This window comes from Poecilia formosa, unplaced genomic scaffold (assembly GCF_000485575.1).
Source record: "Poecilia formosa unplaced genomic scaffold, Poecilia_formosa-5.1.2 Scaffold247, whole genome shotgun sequence".
NCBI classification, from domain to species: Eukaryota; Metazoa; Chordata; class Actinopteri; order Cyprinodontiformes; family Poeciliidae; genus Poecilia; species Poecilia formosa.
Genome location: NW_006800186.1, coordinates 322762 through 346782, shown reverse-complemented (window position 1 = coordinate 346782; position 24021 = coordinate 322762). Strand labels below are relative to the sequence as shown.

The 24021-nt window shown below is 39.8% G+C and overlaps 1 protein-coding gene across 4 annotated transcripts in view; it reads right to left on the bottom strand.

Moving 5' to 3' along the window:
- Positions 1 to 279: 279 nt before the first annotated feature.
- epha8 (eph receptor A8) overlaps positions 280 to 24021 on the bottom strand; it is a 128945-nt gene continuing 105203 nt past the window's right edge. Inside the window, exons 9-20 of one of the 4 annotated variants that reach the window (XM_016680593.1) lie at positions 23169 to 23293; positions 21288 to 21450; positions 19094 to 19226; positions 15591 to 15658; positions 14606 to 14731; positions 13269 to 13454; positions 12180 to 12241; positions 9986 to 10213; positions 6391 to 6540; positions 6109 to 6299; positions 4738 to 4896; positions 280 to 3370 (exon numbers count right to left, since the gene is read on the bottom strand). In XM_016680593.1, coding sequence (XP_016536079.1) covers positions 3256 to 3370; positions 4738 to 4896; positions 6109 to 6299; positions 6391 to 6540; positions 9986 to 10213; positions 12180 to 12241; positions 13269 to 13454; positions 14606 to 14731; positions 15591 to 15658; positions 19094 to 19226; positions 21288 to 21450; positions 23169 to 23293 — 1706 coding nt within the window. In that variant the 3' untranslated portion in view covers positions 280 to 3255. The remainder of the gene's footprint in view (positions 3371 to 4737; positions 4897 to 6108; positions 6300 to 6390; positions 6541 to 9985; positions 10214 to 12179; positions 12242 to 13268; positions 13455 to 14605; positions 14732 to 15590; positions 15659 to 19093; positions 19227 to 21287; positions 21451 to 23168; positions 23294 to 24021) is intronic. The other 3 variants (XM_016680594.1, XM_007569831.2, XM_007569832.2) reach the window with 3 other exon arrangements.

Sequence of the window (24021 nt, the reverse complement as noted above, 5' to 3'; positions counted from 1 at the left end):
ATATGCAGTGTGATATTTTTGCATGAAAGGTATATAGAATAAATATTAAGAAGCTGAGCAGTAATGGTGACTGTAATTTGTGACATTTCTACGTTTGGAAATATGTCGATTATCTGCTAGTTTGGAAGGCAATTCGATCAACGCTGATGGAGAAGAAACTGAATTTGTCTTGATTTAGCAAATAGGAAATTCTTTGTTGGACATGGGCAGCCATATTGGATAGACTGTATGTCTTTGTAAAAGTCATTGTTTTGCCTATTCAGTTTAAAAAATATATATATATACAGTATATATCTTTTTTTTAACAAATGCTCATAATTTACTTTAATCCTGTTATTTTAAGAGTGCTACCTAAATTACACAACTTCTTATTAATTTGTTTAAATTGGCAGCTATAAAGTTAGATACTGTGTTGGAGTTAGCCAGCTATGAGCTAACAGTACAGACAAATAGTTTAAATTGTCAAACAAATGTTACTAACAGACAAAGACAACCTGGATTAATGTGAAACACTGTTTTCTAATGATTTTGATTTATTACAGGAATATAAATAGAGTCAAATTGTGCAATTATCTGATCAATGGAAACAGATAATTTTGCAAAGTTCTTGTTAAGGACAAATCAGTTTTATTCCGAAGTCCTTTTCTAGTTATTTCATCTTACAAAGGTTTTAGTTGTAACATCAAGCCTGCTCTTGATGGTGCTGGCTTATGCAGCACCAGCCTCTGAAACAGTGGAAGGTTTTGGATGGCCTAGTCAAAGTCTATACTTAACTCCGATTGAGATCCTTAGACAGGATGTCCATGTTAACTCCCCCCCCAAAAAACACTCCAACTTTTCTTCCTGCTAAAAACAGCAGGCCAAAATTCCTTCAAAATAAAAGACTCACTGCCAGATAATAAGGCTCCATGGCAGCTGTTACAGCTAAGCTAAGCCATCAGGTTTAATGAGTGATTTCTTTTTCATGTACAGACAAGTTGTATATGAAACCAACCTACAGCTAGGTTGGAGTGCAGGGGCTCTTTTCATTATTAAATCCATTCATTATTGAATTTATTTTTAAAACCTGCTTTATGTATTTATTCATGTTATCTTTGTCTGATATTAAAATGTGTTTAATGATCTGTGTCAAAAAGAATCCCAGGAGAAATCTGTGTGGGCGCAAATATGTTTGGACAGCACAGGGGGAACATCTCACACAAATCAGCAGCCCATCACAATCATACACACACACAAAAGGGTAAATTACACGTATAGTTTTGAGCAGCAGGAGGAAGCTGGAGTACCCGGGGAGAACCCATGCATCTACGAAGGACGACATGCAAACAACAACAACCCAGAAAGCAAAGCCAGGATTCAAACCCAGGAGATTCTTGCTGTAAGACGGTGGTGCTGGCAGCTGTGCCACCGCATTGCCTCGTCACAGATTCACTTTGATGTGAAACTTCTCTTCTTTAAGAAAGTAAAACTTTTTTTCTTCATTAAAGATGTGCTTACGTTGAATTAATTCCTGAATCAAAGGCTGCTCTAATAAGAAAATGCATCCCTTTAAGAATGGACTCCATAAAACCTGTCAAATGATGTGCTTTTTAAAACACATTGTAACGTGTGTTTATACAGTCAATATAAAATATATTAATTTATATACAAACCTTATTTTCAAAGGTTTCTTTTTTAATTAAGCAAAAAAAACGAATCTGTCGTTAATTTCTTTGAGCCTTTACATGCCAGACAAAATCGAAAATCTAGAGTTAGCGTCATTTCCGTTTATTAGCACCGTAACACTCTAGAGACAGTTAGGAGAGGCAACGAGAGTAGCTTTATTGTTAACTAAATATGAACTAAAAACCACATTTTAGTGACAACCATATGGCACTTACCGTCTGAATGGATTACAAAAACGTTCTTAGATTTAAATGTTTCATCTTTAGAAATTTGAATATGTCAACAGTAACATAAAAACTGTTTTTATGTTACTGTTTGTTAAGCTAAACTGTCGCAGCAAGGACGTTGTTGAAGCAAAGAGAGCTGGATCAAAACAACATTATACAGTATCACAAAAGCCTGGTTTTGACTGTTTAAATATTAAATCTAAATACAAAAAAATACAAAAAAACATGTAAAAGTCCATATTTCTGATATTATGGGATGGTACAGCATGGATAACTGAATGCTATTTTGGAAACATGCTAAAGTCACAACATTGTTTTGTTTCTCAGGAGTTTTATTTCTATTGCAAAATTTCAGATACTAACGTTGTGCTCAGCTGGCCTGCCTGCAGTCCAGATCTGTCTCCTGCTGAGAGCGTGAGGTAGACTTCGAATCCCTTATTCAGCAAGCTGGCCACAGATTTAACTGTGCACCGCATGTAATGTTAACACACACAAAACCCCCCAAAACAAAACAAAAACCAGAAGCATCTCCCAACTGTCTGAGTGTTGCTGGCTTTAGCTTTTAGATTCGCATATTTATTGTCTGGCAAATAAAAGATGTGATAAATCACCTAATCCTTTAGCTAGCGCCGTGTGTTCAGTTGTGTTTCGACCAGAAAGCCTCTTGAACACGGAAAGATTGTAGAATAAAGTGCACTACAGTTGAGTTATACACATCTCCCAAGTACAGCAGCTGCAGGCCGGCCGGCCAGGAGGTTCTAGAGCTCCAGCGTGGTTCGTGTTGGGAAGCAGGTCTGACACCGCAGCCCGCTGTCAGAGCTCAAATCTGGGGTGAAGCTGGAGACAACCCAGGCCCTCTGGTGAGCCCCAGCTCATGTTCTCCACTTCAGTCTCATTCTGAACCGCTCTCTTCTAAAGTTTATTGCTGCCTTTCTGCAGCGGCATCAGAACGTTTCCAAACGCGCGACCCGTGCTACGTCACTGCAGGGCTCAGGCTCTTCCCTGGGACTGGAAGTCACACTACTCTCATATATTCACCATAAATTATTATTATTTTTTCATTGTAGACAACAAACTTAAAATAATATGTCATAATTAAGGCAGTCTTTTCATTCTTAAACAAGAGATAAAATTGTATTCAGTAGGAAGAGAAAAAGAAAAGGTAGGTCCCAAAGATGTCACGTTTCCTTGCTTCCACAGGCGATCCTTTTACGTTTTGTTCTTAAATTCTCAAGTAAAAATCTTGGAGAGTTCTTAGATAGCATCTCGTCCTGTTTACCTGTCATTTTTGTATTTCAAGGCGTCCTTCTCGGCCTTACAAAAGCCTGGGCCCGTAACGCGGTCAGTAACCTCGGCTCTGGAGTTATACGTGGACCGATGGGACGCTCTTGTTGAGGACCTGCGCTCTCATTAGCTGGACGCTGGTCATGATCTTCTTCTGATGACCCATGAGCGTCACGCCGAGCCTCTGGATGTCCCTGGAGACATGAAAACTGAATCATTTTCATCATCCACACTGGCAAAAGCAGTGCTGTGGAAAAAAGAACCTCCCCTTTAAACGGGCTTTCGAACTTTCTGAGACTGTGTGCTGGTTGTGTTTAGGGGTCGGACCCAAGAGTAGGCAATGAACCAGAGTGTAAGATGATGTCCAAAATGGAAACTTACAAGGAGATTGGAAAAACTGACAGAGAAACGACTGAACCAACAGAAAAGAACAGGGAGGAAAAACAAAGTTGTCAAGGAAAAATGGAGGACAAGGACTGACAGAAAGACAAAAAGCTTCGTTTCCAACACAAATGTGCACAAAACATTGTCACTATTCCGCAAATGTAAAAAAACAAACAAAAAAACTAACCTTGCAATAGCTGTGTTTCCAGATAATAAGAAAGGCAATTAAAATCACCTGTGGATACATTTGTTTACGCGATAAGTCATTAAAAAACATGCAGCACCATCATCCTCCAGCTACTTCCTGTCATCTTCTTCTTCATGATTTGCACCAGTGGCAACATCCGTTGTTGATCATGTGACTTGTGTGAGACACACTCAAAAAAAAACCCCACACATTTTTATTGGAGTTTTGCAATTAAAGCAATTCCAATACCACAGACAAATCACCTCAACCTAGAGCCAAAACCTTTTAGCAAATAACTTTTTTTTTTAATTACTGCAAATTTATTGTCGAAATGTCAAATTGTTCAATTGGTCAATGGAAACACAGCTAAAGAGAGCGGAAGAGCTAATCACAGTTGAGTGGAATCAGCTGGTGAAGGGAGCAGGCAGAGGCAAATGAGGAAATGATGAATAGCTGGGAAGGTGAGAAACAAACAAAGCAAGAAGAAAAGAAAACCCGACCAGACACATACAGCAAACACAAAGACACAGTATTCTAAAAAATACATTTTAAAGCACAAACTATGAGAATGAATGAAGTAACACAAGATATAAACTAAAAGTGTAAGAAAAACATTGAAGAAATAATCAAAACATAAACATAAATGAAACTGCTGATCATTACAGTAGCGCTCTGCAGATTACAAGGTTGCTGTGTGAACAGCTGGCTGTGCTCTGGACTTTAAAAAAAAAACACATTGTGAGCTAAAGAACACTGGGATTTATTGTGATTTCTTAACTTTTGTCTTATTTGATTAATGTTGCTTTTTTAGTCTGTTTGGGTCTGCTTTGTGACTTCTCTTCTTAATTCTACTTAATGATCGCTGCTCTGTACCAAGTTCATAACCACTTGAATTAAATGTCTTTTAATTCCATTTAATTTAGTTGATTTACTTACAACAACCATTTCATATTTCATAGTTTAAGGTTCTCCATCATACTGCTGACTCACCCCTGCTTCATGCTTATGACGTGTCCCAGAGTGTGGAAGCCCCCTGCTGCAAAGTGTTCTTTGTATCGGCCCATCTTTATGGTGTCCAGCCATTCGTCTACGGAGTTACAGCTGCTGAAGTCAGGGATGGCTCTCTCCATTAATGGAGGACTGCTTAAACTGCAACAAAGAGAAAAGGGAAAGGCTTCGGTTATGGGATGCAGATGAAACTGGACAAAAAAAATAAATAAATCTTAGATGAAGCAAGAAACTGAAGCTGGGGAGCAAACAGTGAGACAGAATCAGCAGGAGTTGGAACGGCAGACAGGTTAGTGTCTGTGGTTGGATGAGCGCTGCCTCAGACACATCCAGGCTGTTTTCACACCCGACAGTCCGGTTGACTCGGTTCCATTTGGGACTTTTCATCTGCTTCGGTTCACATCCATAAACCGAACCATTTGAAAAAAAACAAAAAAAAAAACTGTTCAGAGTGAGATTTTAATGGGTGGAGGATTTCTCTTTGTCTTTGGTAAAAGACCATGAGCCATTTCTCCTGCAAGTGTGATACCTGTGAGTTTGTTCTGGTTGTATTTACCCAGAATGCCCTGTGGTGTAGTTGCTTCCTGCTTTTGGAGTGGTTTCAGGTCTGCTTGGTGTTCACAAATGCATTCGAACTGAACCAGAGTTCACTTCAACTGAACCCAGAGCTAGATTAATAGAAGGACCAGAGTTCACTTTTCTAGTCCACATCAGACTTTGATTGTGCCTTCACATCTCCGCAAATGAAGCTTTCTAGGCAGAAGGACTGGAGTTTGATTAAAGCGGACAAAACGGAGACGGCATGAAAGCACCTAAGAGAATCCTTCCACTGTCTTCTATCTCAAGCCTAGATTATATCTTCTGCTGCTGCATGATGCTCACACACCAATAACTCTTTAGGACTCAGAATCTACACTTCATGATCTCAGGAAAGTTCCAGCTTCAGACAGCATGTTCTCTCAAACATGCTACCAGATTTACTGAGGATCAACATCAATACTACAGGATGGACTGTAATTAACACAGATAATTTATCACAAAAATGATGAGGAAAAACCTCTAACTTTATCCAACCACACCCACATTTGACAGCAGACAACTGATTCTGGATTTACTCTGCCTCTCTCAGTAGGACACCTAGTAGCCTTACAGTCTGTCGGCATATATTGTCCTGAAAATCCTCTTCTCTGGAGGTGGTGCCTTTGCTCTGACTGGTGGCTTAATCTCCTAATCACTTAAACCAATATTTAATGAAATACTGGCACACCGTCTGATCAAATTAAGCTGGGCGTGTTGCACAGCAGAGCCACGTCGCGTCGCCGCACACAGAGATTCGGCGAGCCTCCCACTTACCTGCAGAGAGTGTCCATGGACTTCAGGTTCTCTGGGTTGCGGATTAGCTTGTCAAGAACGGTGACTATCTGGCAAAAGCGCGGCCTCTCGTTGCGATCTTTCTGCCAGCAGTCCAGCATGAGCGTGTGCAGGGCTGCAGGGCAGCCCATCGGTGCGGGCAGCCGGTAGCCCTCCTCCACAGACTTAATGACCTGCAAATGTTCAGCAAAAGCCACGCGTCACTGGCGCAAACAGAGGGAAGAACTCTCCCGGCAAAAGTCGGATTCGGCTAACGACGCTCACGTCTCTGTTGGTGAGATTCCAGTACGGCCGCTCTCCGTACGACATCACTTCCCACATGACCACGCCGTAGCTCCACACGTCGCTGGAGGAGGAGAACTTCCTGTAGGCTATGGCCTCCGGAGCCGTCCAGCGGATTGGGATTTTTCCGCCCTATTGATCAGTCCGTTCAAACAGAATCCGACAGCGTTATATGCTGCTCCTCTGCAGTTGAGCAGTTTTTCAAAAAAATATCATCATTGGAAATAATCTTTAAAGTTATTTTACCACGTGATTCATCATAAGGTATACTTTATTTTACAATTTATTTACTCTTTAAATATATATATTTTTTGGCAACGATTATATTCACAGCAGCAAACTTAAAGCTGCAGTATGAAACTTGAATAAAACATGATCTTTACATATTTGTCACCATGTCGTTACAGCATACTATGAGACAGATAATCTGTGAAAAGACTGATCAAAATGCACCGGTGGAAACAAACCAATCAGAGCCGGGAGGAGGGTGTTAGCGCTGTCAATCGTCCTCATGAACATGCTGCCAAATGTGCTAATGGGAGAGAAACAACTCAGCGCTACAGGAAAAAAAAAAACGTTTATATGTCGTTGTTGGTGGCCATGCTAACTAGACTTAGCAATCACAACAGGAATCATAGCAGAGAGGAAGAGGGTGTGAGGGGGGGAGGTGAGCGAATGATTGACAGCCGTAAGCCCCTCCTCCTGGCTCTGATTGGTTGCTTCTTGTTAGCACTAGGAGCACTGGGAAAAGTCAGAGGAGCTTGATTTTTAACAGATTATCTGACTCATGCCATACTGTCACAACATAGAGACAGTTTCAACAAATATGTAAAAAGTATTTTTTTTTTTTAATAAAAGTGAAATAAAGACATTGAAGGGAGACTGATGAAGAGGCTGGAAAAAGGATTTCCATCCCTTGAACCTTTCCACATTTTGACATAAACCACTGGCTCGAATGTATTTTATTGATATTTTTGTGTTTGTCCAAAACCAGTAGCTCGTAATTGTGAAGTGAAATTGTTTCCAGATTGTTTTTGTAAATAAAAGTCTGAAAAGCTTAAGTGTGCCTGTGTGACGCTGTGCAGGAGCACCAACTACAGCTCAACCTTCCTTCCCATCAAATCTGAGAAAGACGAGCAACAACCAAACGTGCTGCTAGCATGCTTCACCGAGGAGGAGGAGATGAGCAGTGGAGACAAAGTGTTCAGCATGGAAGCACTTTGTATGCCTTACTGCTGAAAATGTGCTATATAAATAAAATTACCTTTACCTTTAAGCTCTACTTGTAGAACAGGTCTATTTACTGGATGCAAAAAGTTAACGTAAGTTTTTGAAAAAAACTAACTGGACACCATAGTAACCCAGTCTATATAGACAGACAAAGCAGTTAGTTGTTTTACTGATTCACTCATGTTGTCATAGATTGCTAAACGTTTTATTCCTCTTCATTGTACAGAATCACAGCCCGTTTCAAAACTTTCAAAGAGTTTTGAAACAGCAAATATGGGCCAGCTTCTGAGACTAATTATAGAAATTTGTGGGTGCCATCGAAAGATTAGACTGTCCATCAATTATTATTATTATTATTCAGCTTGGAGAATTCTGTAGTTAAAAAGTGTATTAATAGCTACAAATATGGTCCTTTGTGGTTACATTAAACTATTACGGTGTAATTTACTTAAGCACTGCAATTTATTTTGCTCCTCTTTGAAGAAAGGTGCATCGTCTTGCTTCTCTTTAATGTCGAAAACCAAACAAAAGTGCTAAACACGAAGGTGTAAAGGCGACACATCTTACCTTCATACTTCAGCCTAACTGTCGTCGCCTTTATCTCAGGAAAATGTGGCGCTTTGGTAAAAGTTTCCTAATCTCATGGCAGTAATGGGGACTCTATTAATCTCCAAGTATTATCGAGCATTAATTGGAGGTGTGCTGTAATGACGCTGTGCTTTCTCCACTATCTCTGTGATCCCTCTCCTATCAGGACGACGCTGAGCTGCTGCTCATAATCCCTCTGCATTCTGTAATATGATTGCTGTGCTTAGACAGACTGGGACAAACAAACGCGTTATTTTCATCTGTGTGCTGTTAAGTGATAGAATCGGATTTTGAAAGCTTTTTACTTTTTTCACTTGAAACTCAATACTTTAGCTCTCAATGGGCTGCAGGATTAATACGGAGCTACTCCCGAGTGAAGAGCCTCCACAACCAAGACAATTTTTACTTTGCTCCCACTTTCATATGACTTGATTGAATTTGATTGTATTGCTTCTGTAAAAGTGTTTTGGAACCAAACTTTACTTTGTCTTACTTTCTAGGCCAAACGTCAAACTATGAGTTCATTTTTTTCTTTTAACAGTGTGAAATGTGTGTGTGCGTGTGTGTGTGTGTGTATGTGTGTGTGTGCGTGTTCATGTGTGATCACCCGCTCCTGTTGTCATTAAGTTTTCTGTCATTTTTAAGTAGATTTAATTAACTTTAATTTTCTTCCAAATTAAAATGACTACACTTTGAAAGATTCCCTGCTGTTTGTCTCACAGAGCGATCCTTCGCCTGTTTCAGACTGTCTTCATCAACTTGCTTTAAAATCTGACTTTCAAAGAATATCCAGCGCATATCATAGATAAGATGTTTAAAGGATATAATTAAGATCAAATGTTTAAGAAAGAAAAATGTACTAAATTAAAGACTAAAGTTAACTCAAACCTAGATGTTACACTGTCGAATATTTTATTTTGGCTGCACAGTGGCGCAGCTGGTAGAATTGTTGCCTTGCAGCAAGAAGGTCCTGGGTTTGATTCCCAGCCTGGGGTCTTTCTGCATGGAGAGAACCCACCTGTGCATGGTGGGTTTTCTCCAGGTACTCTGGCTTCCTCCCACAGTGCAAAAACATGACTGTCAGGTTAATTTGTCTCTCTTAGGTGTGTGTGTGCATGGTTGTTTGTCCTGTCTGTCTCTGTGTTGCCCTGTGACAGACTGGCGACTAACGACCCGAAACGTTAGCTGGATCAGTAGAAAAATGATCAGTCCAGCATCGTTTTGACAGCCCCTCTAGCGCAGCGCCCCCTGGCTGTGTCCCTTGGTCTTTATAGATCTTTCACAAAAAAAAAAAAATCCAACAAAATACATTTAAGTTTGTGGTTGTAGCCTAAGAACATGTGGCAACATTCAAGGGGTGTGATTACTTTAGCTAACCACTATAAAATCCACACTGTTCATTTAAAATGCCTTATCAAACAAATGAAAATCAACATCAGTATCAAATATTTTGCCATAGGAATATTTTTCCATTTGTGAACGACTGGTAGGAAACCAGAGAAATCCTGTTTGGAATGAAAATCAGACAAGTTTTTCCATGGAGCCAATAATGGGAAAAAGTTTCTCAAAGCAACTTAACACATCATCTAGCTGAACAAGGCAATCTAATTTCTAACATGTTGGTAAATCAAGTCTTTAATGCTTTAACACTGCATTATTAATCAGTTCTTATCAAAGTCTTGCCTCTTTTGAGGCCAGACAATTCATTTGAAAGAATTTCTGAATGTGTGTGAGTGTGTGTTGTTGCATCAATGCTTGCCTCAATGTGAAAACTCACACTGGTGGTGTATGCAGCGTCGGGGTCGTCCTCCAGGACTCTGGACAGGCCAAAGTCAGATACCTTACACACCAGGTTGCTGTTGACCAGGATGTTGCGGGCGGCCAGGTCACGGTGGATGTAGCCCAGGTCGGACAGGTAGGTCATACCTGCTGCCACGCCGCGCAGCAACCCGACCAGCTGGATGACGGTGAACTGACCATCGTGTCTCTACAAGAAATGAGAGGAGAGGAGAGGAGAGGAGAGGAGAGGAGATGGTTATGGTGCTGCGAAAACGTCTCCATACCCTTAAAGACTTGATTAGTGTTTGTTTCTTTCTCATACTCGAGTGTTTCAGATCATTATCATATATATAAATAAATAAATAAATAAATAAATAAATAAATAAATAAATAAATAATAATCTGAGGAAAAAGTAGTTTTCAAATTTCATATATTAAAAAACTTATCCAGTACAGACTGGTAAAGACCAGCTTCTGGTTTTACGATTTGCTGAGAGTCTGGGCCCTCGGTTGCTTCCTTCCTATAATGATAATAAATCACCTATTTGAGGTTTCATTTATAAGCCTCAATTATGCCTCTTTACTGTTTGATCTGTAGGATAAGGAAATCACTAAGAAAAATAAGAGAACCTTCAAAATCTCACAAAGCAAATAATGCCTCAACCTCACGAAATCCAAGACCAGGTAAGAAACAAAGTCATTCTTTAAAAGGTTACAAAACCGCTGGAACTCAGCATACCACAGTGACGGTCATTAACCACACGTGACTAAAACAGAGACGTCAGGTGAAGTTTCCAAACAGTTAACCTGCTAAAAAACTCCAGGAGTGAACCTATGACCCATTCAGAACCTGACAGAAGAACACAGAGCAAAACGCAGGACTAATTGGTCTCAGGTCTTGATTCCACAATAAGAGACTGGAACCAAATGACGGCATCTTTACATCCTCTGGACCTGATAAAGAACAATACAAGAACAGAGCATTCACCAAAGGTGGACCTTTGATCTGCTCCTTCAGCAACTGGACAACTTGACAGTTATACCAATAAATCAATCAATGAAATCAATCAGAAAATCCTAAAGGAAACTATCCAACCATCACCTTAACATAAAGCGCACTTGGTGTGAGCGGCAGGACGGTGAACGGTTCATGTGTTCAAGTTTTTCATTTCAGTTGGATTGAGATGATGCAGTTCCTGCTCAAAAACTAACAAACAACACTTTCCCTTAATAAATGAAATCAATATCTGAAAAGAGCATCTTCTATTTACTCAAGTCATCTTTGTCAGATATTAAAATGTGTTAGATGATCTGAAACATTTAGTGTGACAACGAAAAAGGAAAAAAAAAACAGAAGGTCTCTGAGGGGGTAGATACTTTCTGCCTGGAGCCTTCAGGGGCATATTAGGGAAAAAACATAAAGAATGAGTGTGATGATACTGAAAATGAGCCGAGTAGATTTTAATCAAGATAGAGAACACACTAAAGATAAGACAATAAAGCAGTAATGTCATAAGCTTTAAAGTCTGAATCTAAAGCATTTTCATAGAAGCAAAGACTGAAGCTGATAGAAATTGTAAATGTAACCTGGAAGTGAACCTAGTAGAAACAAAGCATCAAGACTCACAAAGAAAAGCCTCTAGTCTTGTCAGAGAACCGACTCTTCAGTGGAGTTATTTTCTGCACTTCATGTTTTCTGCTCCCGTCTAATGATGGTTGCCTGGTTGCCATACCAGACGCATAAAACGCTTAAAACTTTCTAAGTCCAAACTTCTCCATTTTATTCAAATGTGTGGTTCATGCTAGTTTGCAATCTCTACATCTTGTTTATTGCAGCCAAAACAGAATAACAACATCATCTGATGAAATCATATTTAGCATGTTCTGGTCAGTTCTCTATTAGGAGACACCAACACACCCTAGATTGTTTTTTCTTTTTTTGGGACATTTTAAAAGTTTGCTTAAAATTCTGCTTTTTTTTTCTCAGTTGGATGGAAACATTCCCACTGGGTTATGATCTAATTGTAACTGGTCACTGGAACAAATAAACCGTTTTAAGAGGAGAAGTAAAGATTTACATGTAGAGCAAACCTAAATAAAACCAGAGCTGCAGTATAAAAACAGAAAACATTGTTTCAAGAAGATTTAACAGCTTATTATAAATGAATACTGACCCTCAGGAAGGCGTCCAGAGAGCCGTTCTCCATGTACTCTGTGATGATCATCACCGGTTTACCTGCACAAACACACACACAGAAATATTCAGCCACCTTCATAAACGAAGCTTGTAATGTTTATTAGTACACCTGGTAAAGATGTGCAGAAGGCAGGGATGCACCGATCTACTTTTTTCAAATAAACTACACCAAAACCTTTCAACTGGTTCAGAAAGTGAAATTAGGATTCTAAATATAATATAATATAAATAATAAAGCATGACATTGCTCAGAGCACAAAACATAGAATTACACTAAATAGATCTGACGTTATGGATTGGGAACATTGTCACGATCCTTTATCTAGAATTTTTTCTAGATAAAAAATTCTAGAAAAAAATGCAGCTCCCCTTCTGCCAACAATCACCCTAAGACTCCATCTCTAATCTCTCTTGTCCGTTGTCCTGTTGCTATGGATACCTGACCTCAGGAAACTGGCAATATTGCTTAAGAGTCACTTAAAGTAGTTAAAACATTTTTTTAAAAGGCTTTCCAAAAATTTTATTTTCTTTCACTTGCATAAATTATGTTTAGTCTTGGCTTTACTTCATATAGTGCCACATCTACTGAAGACCTTTATTTTTTAAATTGACTAAATGCTATGGTGTAAGGTACATGGGAGGGTGATGGGGGAGTGTTCATTTCTAATGACTGGGTCTTTTGCTGCTTTTCAAATGAAGGCCTGACATTTGTATAACTTCTCTACCTCATTTTTTTTTATGACATGACTCATGGTAATTGTTGCACTGGATCGTAGTTTAGGCATTAGAGAATGACCCCTGTTTTGTGAGATCAGAGTCTTTTCAAGCTGTTTTGACAGCCATGTTTTCCTTTTCATTCCTCTTTACAATTATCCATTACTTTGTTTTGGACACAAAATATCCCAATGAAATTTAATACAGAAACTTATGGTTTAAATCCGATGAACTGCAAAAGAATTTCAGTTCATTGGATGCTCAGTGTTTGGCACACTGAGCATCTTTTTTTGTCCAGCAGCTCCTGGCTAATATACTGACAAATGGATGGAGTGTTTTGGCGTCAGCGTACTGTGAGTTACCACCCCTTCCAGTCGGATAACGTTTGGATGATCAAACTGGGCCATGATGGACGCTTCAGCTAGGAAGTCCCTCTTCTGTTTCTCAGTGTATCCCGCCTTCAGCGTCTTCAGCGCCACGGGGATGTCCCGCTTCCCAGGAAGCCTCATCCGTCCGTAACACACCTCTCCGAATTCTCCTGAAATCATGACAAAGCGACAGCAGAGTATTTGAAATGTTCTGTTTCACTTATTGAAACAGAACATTTTTCCTTTTCGATAAGTGAAACTCTTGGAAAAAATAAACATTAGTTTCTAAGAACTAATAAACATTAGTTCCTAAGAACATACAAATAACACAATTCGAGAATTGTGAAGAGTTTGAATGAAGACGTACTGGTACTGGTGAGCTGGATGTCAAAAAGACTAAACAAAACCAGTGCACTAAGTGTTGAAATTATACTCTGCAGCTTAAAAAAGCCAGTACATTGTAACAAGGTTCATATTATGAAATCTGGATTTTAAACATCTCCCAATGTACTGAATATGGACTCTGATAGGATTGTACCGATTGCAGTTTTCTGGCCGATTGTTGATTACCAATTTTCAAAAAGCCTGCCAGTTCTGATTTTGTAAGATACAAATATTTTTGTGTCTGAAATGTGGCTAAATATAGCAAGAAAGTCCCTGAATTGGCAACAGTGGGGTGACTGTTGTTAACTGCAAACATGCAGACATGACCTGGAGGGCGGGGCTAACGGTCAAACCTCTCAGGGGAGAACAGAAGAGGATCTTAGACCTTTGCAAAGGTAGATAAGATCAGGGGGAAAGATCAGCTTCATATAAAAGTATCGGCCGATCACCAATCTCCCAAAATTAGGGAAATTGGCACCGATAAATCAGTGTATGCCCAGCTTTACCTTCACACATTCTGCAGCCGGTTTTATGAGTGAGACTGTCAATTAATTTGCTTTCTAAGTTAAGAAACAGAAATAGACTTAAGGTCTGACTTTTCACATAGCAAATACAGGAACCAAGTGTAACTTGCTTCTTATCTTGCAGTCAGGAGAGCTCTGATTTCCACGTTGTGTGTCTGTGTGTAGCTACAGCAGTCATATTGTGGAGCTGACACGGTGTTAGTATTCCCTGCCTGGCTGCTGAGCTGTGACTGACGGCTCCACGCAACGCTCTGATTCCACTCCGCCATCCTCCTCTCCGCTGCACCCTGCAGCCTTTTACACCGGCCAATGATTTTAAGTTAGCCTACTCAATGAGTCTTACTCTGTGTGTGTGTGCCTCTGTGTTTGTCTCTGTTTGTGTGAGCGAGCCCACGTTTTTTTTTTTTTTTCACCTGAGCCGATGATTTTCTCGATCTTGATCCTGGAAGCTTCAATTTCTCTGGCAAATTCGTGGACCGCCTGGCAGGGGTCCTCGTATGTGTGCGGGTCGATATAGAACCTCGCGTCGGGGAATGACACTAAGATAAACAACATTAGCATTTGGTCACATAGCGGAGGACGGGAGCGGCATCACATCTGAGCCCGAGTCGCTGGAGCGCACCGGGAAAGCCTGATGAAAGGACCGGCAGAGAGACAGAAGGAGAGAACACAAACAGACAGGGGAGGAAGAGAGCGGCCTCCTGCAAGCACGGGCTGATGAAAGCTGTTTGCTCTGAGGATTTCCTTTATTATATGTGGATGAAAATGCAATCCCTTTAAAGGGGCAGTGTTATGTAAAATCGACTTTTTTTGAGCTTTACATCATGTTATGATGTTGTTCCCTCGTAAAAAACATACCTGGAGTGTTGCCTTCATTCTTTTATGCATGTTTGAGAACTCTTTTAATCTCCATGTCAGCCACTCGCTGTGCAAAATGCCTGATTGGACCTAGCTCCGCCTTTGAGGCGCAGCTCCTCCTCAGAGATGCTGCTTCACAGAGCAGCCCTCCCCCGCTCAGATCCTTCAGACTAGCCCAGCACTAATTAGCAAACACCTGGTGGATCTGCACGTCTGTCAATGTAAGAGCTACTTCTTAGTGAAACATTGGTAAAAACGTTGTTTAAGAGCTAAAAATGGAGCCAGGTTGTGATGATTTCCTAGGGACGGAGTTTCAGAAAGAGCAGGAGTTTTTAAAGCAACAGAGGGCCAATTTCAAGGTGTTAAAATGGGAAGTCAAAAATTTTAAAATCATATTTATTTGCTCTATGCAACTGAAGTTAACATAGTTACTTAATTGTGCTATAAAATGATCCTATGACTAGAAAACACAATACTGTCCCTTTAAGAAATGTGTTGTAATCTATAACTAGTGACAACTGAGGAATGAAGTAAACATACCGTGACCATTCTGGTAATGCATCTTTTCCTCATCGGAGTCCTGGAACGCTTTGCTGTAGCCACAGTGTCTATACACACACACACACACACACACACACGCACGCACACACACACACACACATAGAGGCACACACAGAAACATACAGAGCGATGAATACAGGACAGCACAGCTACATTTCAAGTATCACAAAAAATACAGAATACAAAATCCAAACTGGTGTCTGGGGTTAAACTCAGACTGTGATTCAGAACATATTTCCTTTCTTAAAAGGAGACAATAAGAGGAGTTGGTTTGTAGCGTTCCTCAAATACTCATGTTTGCCAACATCTTGTCTCTTCTCAATCCAGTTTTCTGTACCGGCTTGTTTTATGAGCTGGATGTAACAGTTACACTCCTAGTAAGGCCTGTTAGTGCATATATTATTATTATTATTATTATTATTATTATTATTATATATTTTTTTACATATTAGTGTCAATATGTTGTGATAGTCTGATATGATCCATGAAAAAAAAAGGAAAAAATTGAGATCCTCTGCCTTCTCCCAGTACTAACTACAAACAACCAATCAGAGCAAAGGAGGCGGGTCTTGACGCTGTCAGGCACCGCTCCATGTGGTAGGCACCAACACATGCAGCTCTCTTCCTGCTGCATGTAGGACGTTCTGTCATGAATGCTAAGACAGCATGGCCACCAATGATGGTGGATAAAAAGTTTTTTCTGTAATGCCATCAACACATTTAGCAGCAAGTACATGATTTGATTGACAGCACTAAGCCCCTCCTCCTCTGACTGGTTGTTTTTGTTTGGGAGCAGTGCATTTCTTCAGATAGTAAGAGCAGCTCATAGGGGTGGAGGAGATGGATCTTTTCACAGATTATGTGTCGTAAGATGCTGTCACAACATGCTGGCAGTTTTAACACATATGTAAAAACATATTTTTGGTATAGATGTTACATACTGCACCTCTGAAGAAAAAAAAGCTTGTATGAATTATTCACTAAAAAGAATAGAAAAAAAGATGGGAGAACTTGTTCACTCAAACACATTGAGAGGTTGTCAACAGATGCGTTGTTTCTACGCATGTCCTCATTTACATGATCAGCACTTAGATGCGGGGAGCTTCAGGTCCTGTTCTGGTCCTGTCGTTTGTGTCTTTTTGAAGATTAACAAACATTTTGAATATGCAAGGAACCTTAGGAAAAATGGTGTAAAACTGTCAGAACATAAAACCTCCTTGATGATAACTTGCTTTAATTTATTTGCAGTTATGAACTGAGAGCTTGCAGCCTGCTGCTGGCAGCCTGAGGGAGCTTTTCGGAAATTCATGGACCAGTAGTACATTTTCCTTCACGCCAGCATAAGTGATGCAGTTATTCATCGATCCCTTTGATTGGCAGAATATGGTGAGTCTGGTAAACTGGACCATTCTAAAAACCGTGCCTGAGTTTGAATAACATCCTTATGTCCTCTGAGTTATAGAAGATTTCTTTCATCTAACAAAGTTAATTTAATAAACATAATATGCATGAAACTGTGAACCAATTCAGATAATTAAATGTAATTATTTGCTACAAATCTACTAAGTTGTAAGGGAGACATTAGAGTAAAAAGGAGAAGGAGGAGGAGGCTGATGGCGGGCGTGGAAACACAGGAAGGTAGCAATTAAATTCACAATGAGTTGGGAAATTAGCTAAAAAGTAATGTGAGAAGAAATAAATGGATCGGTTTCAATCCTCTTTCATCCTTTACAACTTATTAAGTCTAGCTCCATGAAAACGGTAGCAAAAGTGTTTGTCGTTGATTATCAGGGGTGTAACAGCACATCTAGATCATCAGGTAAGATTACTCCCAATACTGGATTCACGGTGCAGGAACGTTTTTGGGGAAAAACTGAGAATAATCCTTTAGGTTTTTCACAAAATTTGACATCACAAAGTGTGCAAAGAACATATACAACATACTAAAGTCCAGATGTTTCTATACGTGGGTTTTTATGCTTGTAAATTTATTTTGCCCCTTTCACAAGGTTTCTACAGGCAGAAGACTTCATGAAGCTCAATCTGAAATCACAAACTGTGCATCAGAGAATCTTTAGTCCAGTTTGGATTTTATCAGTCTAAGCATTTTTAATTTTGAACTAGAGACAATCAGATGCAGCACATCTGATTAATATCACAAACTGATTAAAATGTTTGACATGGTGCTTTAGTTCACTTGAAACCCCAAAGCAGATGCTCACCTTAGAGTCACTGTCTAATAATGGCAGTACTGTCACAGTGCATTCAGGCAGTTTGTCACTCTGTTAGCTTTTCTTTTTTCATTTCTGTCAATTTTTTGCATTATTTTTGTCGCAATTCCAAATCTGCATTGGCTGGATTTAGAATCTATAGACACAGTTTAATGAAGTTACAATGTTTTTTTTATTTTAATTTTCATAATTAATTATTTTTACTCTTTAAGTTTCATTGAGTCTGACTTGGTCCAGACTCAATGTCACCTCAACACCTTGTTTCCTTTTTCACAGTCTTCATTTGTTGAGAAAACAAAGATTAATTAATAGCTTAAATGATTTTTTTAAATATGAATTTCCAATGCAGAAGTCCAATGTCATATGTAAATAAAAGTCACACATTTTTTTCCTAGTTGTGTGATTTTTTTTTTCTTTTTTTTTTTTTTTACAGAGTTACTAGGGAGAAAACAAAACATAGTGACAAAGTTGCTAAGTTGGCAACAGTGATGCCTAAGTTGGAGTTGTTAGTTAAGGAAGCCAATAAACACAAAAGGGAAAACTCAAAAGCTACTTTCCTACTTTTTGAACTTAGACACAAGCTGAAAGGACACACCTTATCTTTTTATAGTAGAAACTTACATCAGATTAAGTTACATCATGATAGCAACGGAACGATGGTCCACAAGACAAAAGCTACGTTCACACAGCAGGCAAATGCGATCCATATCTGACATTGGCAGTCTGAATGACCCAATTCCAATTTGCTCACCCCCCCAAAAAATCTGCCTTGTACCACTTCTATAGTGGTACCTAAATCAAATATGTATCCTAATGTTTTCAAAGAAGATGCAGTCAATGCTCCACTAAGCTGCTGCTATTAGCTGTGATTTCTTTTCATCAGCTTCCTTCGTCTTGTTATGATCTTGTGGCGACGCCGTCGTCTCCCTCTGATCAATGGCTTTAAAATTGATCAATATAAGGATCAAGGATTTAATCTGATTTAATTTAAAAAATGGAAAAGAGCAGGAAGACCTGCTGTGTGAACGTAGCCACACTCAAACTATATTAAGAATCTCAGTGTTAAAATAACACAAGATCTTTAAAGATCAACATTTCAATTTCCCTTTCAGTTTTACAGCATCTCTCATTTTACTTGCAGTCAATGATTCCTGTGGCAAAACCAGGCGTCATTTATAAATGACGCCTGGTTTTCAACATTCGATCAAACACACGAAGAGAGACAGTAGCATAAGAAAGTGTTCCACACACAGCAGCGACGGGTAGTGTGGTAAAGTGTAGCCTTGCCGTTTCCTGCAGATGATGATGGCCAGGAAGGCGACCAGGCCGGACACCAGGGCCAAGGAGATCCAGATGATGGTCATAGTGTTGTAACGCAGAGGAGCTGCAGAGACACAGACCGCCGGCGTTTAGCTGAGGAGAGGCTGCAACGGTCGACAGGTTACTGTTTACGTTGACGCTGGTGGAGACAGGTATGTGTTTGAGTTTAATAAGAGTCTCAGAACTTTCTAATTACCTTGTGTTTGACTTTGAATGTTTGTCAGCAGCATTCTGACTGCCTGGTAATTAAGTCTGTACTTAGAACTCATAAACTGCAACACGGTTAAAGAGAAGAAAACACAAACCAAACAAGCAGATGGAATCAAGAAGATTACAGTCTGTTTATGGCAAAATGTAAACAGAAGCAGAAAAAAATGAACATTCTTCAAATCCAGGTGCATCTGGCTTGTCATCGATTCTCAAATACATCTTGGTTATTCTAATGCATAATCATTCCTATATCTAATCCGACCCATTGTGGTGCTGTATGGTTACTGCTGATGTCCTGCTGGAAGATCAGGTTTTCTGACAGCTTTTCTTGGCTTCATCCACCTTCCTTTAGTTGGTGTTTCCAGGGTTACGTACTGTACGGTGTAGTTTTGCAGTTGTGCTTTATTCGTTCTGTTTTTGGATGCCTGATTGAACAGAGTGATGTTCAAGTTTGGGATACTGCTTTATAACTTAACTCTGCTTTAAATGTCTGCACAACGTTCTCCCCTAACCTGTCTGGTCTGCCCCCTGGTCTTCATGAGGATGTCGGTTCATTAACGTTCTTTATCTTTAAAACAGCTGTTGTGGTCTATCCCTTTGATAGACCACAGACTGATGTTTACTAGCTCAGAAGGGACCATACAGAACAACAGTTCTGTTTCTGCTCTCTGAACTAACTAAAAGTGTTAGTCTGGGCAGTAATAGCTCTACTTAGCATTTTATTAATGATCTGTAGTGCTTATTGATTGGACAGCATGTTGTCTCCTCGGATCTCTGATGGCCTGTTGGCTTCAGAGCCAGAAAATGAGAATGAATCAGTATGTTTTAAAGGAAGATAAGCTGGGAGTCCCATCATGCAGCAGTTAAGAGTTTTACAGATTGGCAATCTGCCATATCCCATATAATGGAAATTGGTCATTTTAATAAAATAAAAATAAATAGTAACACTTTGTAGTAGAATTCTGTTGTTCTGTCTCAGATGGAGTGCCCCATTAAAAGCAATAAATATAAAGAAAAAGAAAACTACTCAGTATTGAGGAGAAACCACTGTTGTTTACACAGCAGGGCCTGCCCAAGCCTTTTTAAGGCCCTAAGCAGGGGCCGCCACCACCAACATGTCAACACCAGATGCTTTATCATTCCTAAGCTACTGTATCTGTACATTATCTCCCATTATTAGCATCATTTGTAATTAGCTTACATCATACCAGTGTTATTATGGCTGTTGATTTTTTACCTTACAGGAGCGACTGTAATTAAGAATTAAGAGATTAACTATTATTTGTGTAACAACTATAAAAAAATACAGAAATTGCTTTTCCATGTGCAGTAGCATTTAATTTCTACTATTCAGTGTTAATAAAAAAATATATATATATAAACATTTATTTATTTATTTATTTATTTATTTTAAACATGCACAAAAACGCAAGAAAGAAGAAAAAACAATTAAAATTAAAAGAAATTATCATGCCCAATTGATAAGCAATTTTATATTACATATATTTTATCATGCTAACTTGGTGCTGTTAGGGGCTCCCTGGTGGTGTGGGGGCTCTAAGTAGTCGTTAACTCGCTTTTACCTTGGGCCGGCCCTGACTGACAGTCACCGAAACCCAAACATCTTGTTCATAATTTAATATTCCACATCTGTCCAGAGATTTCATTCAATTTCAGCTCATTTTCAGAGTATAGCTCCAAAAGATAACAATACATTTAAGGTAGCAGTAGAAATATATATCTTACTACACTGTCTTCCCCCCATACTCATCATGACCTGAAAACTGTCTACATCAAACTCCAAAATGTGTTTTTTCAGACTGCATAGGGACCCTGCATTTTAAAGAAAATCGAGAATGGCTCCCAAGTGGCAGGGCAGTCGAGAGGCTGCGTCCAGCAGCTGAGTTCCGGTCACCTGCTTTTCCAGTCTGGATCTCGACGTTCTGGCTGAAGCGTCCACAGCCTGCCGACGTTCTGGCCCGAACCTGGAAGATGTACTTTGTCCCTGGCTTCAGTCCTGACACCAGAGCACTGGTGTTTCTAGTTTTTAGGGTGGAGTAACTCTGCTCTTCATTGTCCTGTCAGACAAACACAGAAGGTTTCCTTTTAGATATTCTAACCACGAATACAATGTCCTTCTTTTCTCAGAAGGTTCACTCTTGTACTCTTAGTTTACTCTCTGGTCGTTGATTATTGTTAAAGGAAGCAAAACGTTCACCAAAACCAAAAACAAAAAGTATAATGACACTCCATTAGAAAAAAAAACAATTAGAAAAGAATCCACAATAAACTCTTGTGTACAAAATTGATTTTCTTAATCACTTATGTAATATATTACATAATGATTACAACCTGGAAAAGTAATCTAAAGTATATTAAAACGAATCCTTAAGACCCCAAAATCACCAGAGATTAACGTCTATTCAGTGCACTTCTATAGAGAAGACTCTTAATACAATCTGGATTAAAAATCCAGTTAATTATTCCTGTCACTGCTATCCTCACTTTGTAGAGGCAGAGCGGGTTAAACAGTTACAAGAGGTGCTAGTGAGCTCCAAAATGAATGACTCATGCTTCTTTAGCAGGGATTTTGTCTTCATCGTGCCCAGCTAATGAGGAGCAGCAACGGACCACCGCATGACTCTGATTTGTTCTGTGAAGTTCTAGAGAAACCTTGAGAATACACACTGCTGACTGGTCCACTTGAAATCCTCACACACACACACACACACGCACACACACACAAAAGTGTCAGCCTCTGGGTGAAGATTAAGACGCAGAGCAAGAGACAAGCTAATCCTTCAGCCCTCCCCACACCAACCTGCTTGTTTGGCTATGAGACAGCAGGCTCCCAGGCCGCTCCTTCTGCAATTAGATGATTCCTATCGCCGAACGCACAAACACCCGGACACACACATGCACACACACGCTCGCAGCAATTAGCTGATTGTGAGGTTTATGTGCTCAACAGCCGCTCGCTGTCACTGTCACTTCTGCTAAGTTGAAATCCACACTGCCTCGTCCTCCCTGTTCCTCTGCCTTTCGACCCCCATTTCCTTTCAATTAGCCGATCTGCCACCAGGATCCTTCTCCTGGACGAGATCATCCGCCGTGGCTCCCTATCCGACTGCCACGGCTTGGATCTCCACTCAGATCTGTCCCTGGCCCTTCCAGCACAATGAGCTTACAGGTTTCAAGCTGCAGTATGTAGCTTTTATGAATTTTTTTTTTTACATATTTATTGAAACTGTCAATATGTCATGAAAGTATGGTGTGAGACGTAATCTATTAAAAAATTGAGCTGGGCTAGAAACAACCAATGAGGGCAAGGAGGAAGGTCTTAGTGCTGTCAGTCACCACTCTGTCTCTACCGGCTGTACTGAAGGTTTATCTCCCAGGATTCCTGTGTGTTGAGCTCCATCCCACTTTCCAGAATCTCACAGGATGATGCAGCCACCACCATGTTCCTCCAAGAGGATCAGCTGTGTTCTGGCTGATGTTCAGAGATACACATGACGTTTCTCGTGTTGTTTCTGGGTTACAGTTTGGTCACGTGATCTGACCAGGGCAACCATTACCAAATGTTTGCTCTGTCCTTTAAATGGCTTCTGTCAAACTCAGGAATTCTTTGTTAAAAACTACAATTTCCTCCAAATAATTACGCAGCACTTTGAGTTGGTCTTTCAATCATAAGTGGAGTTCATAACATGACAAAAAGGAATACAAACAGTTTTTCAAATCAGTATTTTTTTTGTTGTTGCAGTGTGCGACCAACCCTCAACTTTTAGCTCAATACCTTCTCATAGTATTTGAGGTCGTACTCTAGGATGACTCCGTTGGGCTGGTTGGGTTCATGCCACATCAGAGTCACGCTGTTCTGACTGGTGTTCTCCTGGCGGATGGATAACACTTCCGAGGGGGCTGCAGAGCAAACAGGACAGATCAGGACGCACGAAAAGACCGAAAAACAGTGTTTACCGCGATACAACACACAGCTCCTTCTGGGATCACGTTAATGCCCTGTTGGGCAGAACTTATCTCAGTGACAGCCAGCTGAAACCAGCACAAAATGTAATGTTTGTTAGATGCCTGCCTGAATCTGAAACCCTCATCAGCAGCAGAATATTGTCTCACTTCCAGAAGATCTACAGAATGGACATTAATTATTCATGTAGATGTTTTCGAACCCCTAAAGGTTTTGACTGGGACGTGGTTTTCTTCAACAGATAAAGATAAATGGTTTAAATTCTCATTAGTTTGAATGTAAATCATTTTAACTGAGCGATTCAAAACACAGAGATTCAAAATGTAAACAAAGTCTGAGTGTGATTATTTGCATTCTAATAATTGCTGGGAGGAAACTGAAAATGTCACGTTTCACATTTTTGAAACACTAAAGCACTCCTCTGCTGTGTAGGATTATGCAGTAACAAAACATTATTTATAAAACTGCTCTGGTTAAGGAGAAGTGGAGAATACAGGACGCGCTAAAAGTTAGCTGGGCGTTCATATCTGCAACCTCGCCCTTCTTTCTCTCTCATTCGCTCTGCTGTCGTACTGCTGATGTATTTTTAAATATTAAATGATTCATAATTTGATCACTTGCTCAGTATGTCTGTAGACTTTTTACCAAATACATTTTTTTTTAT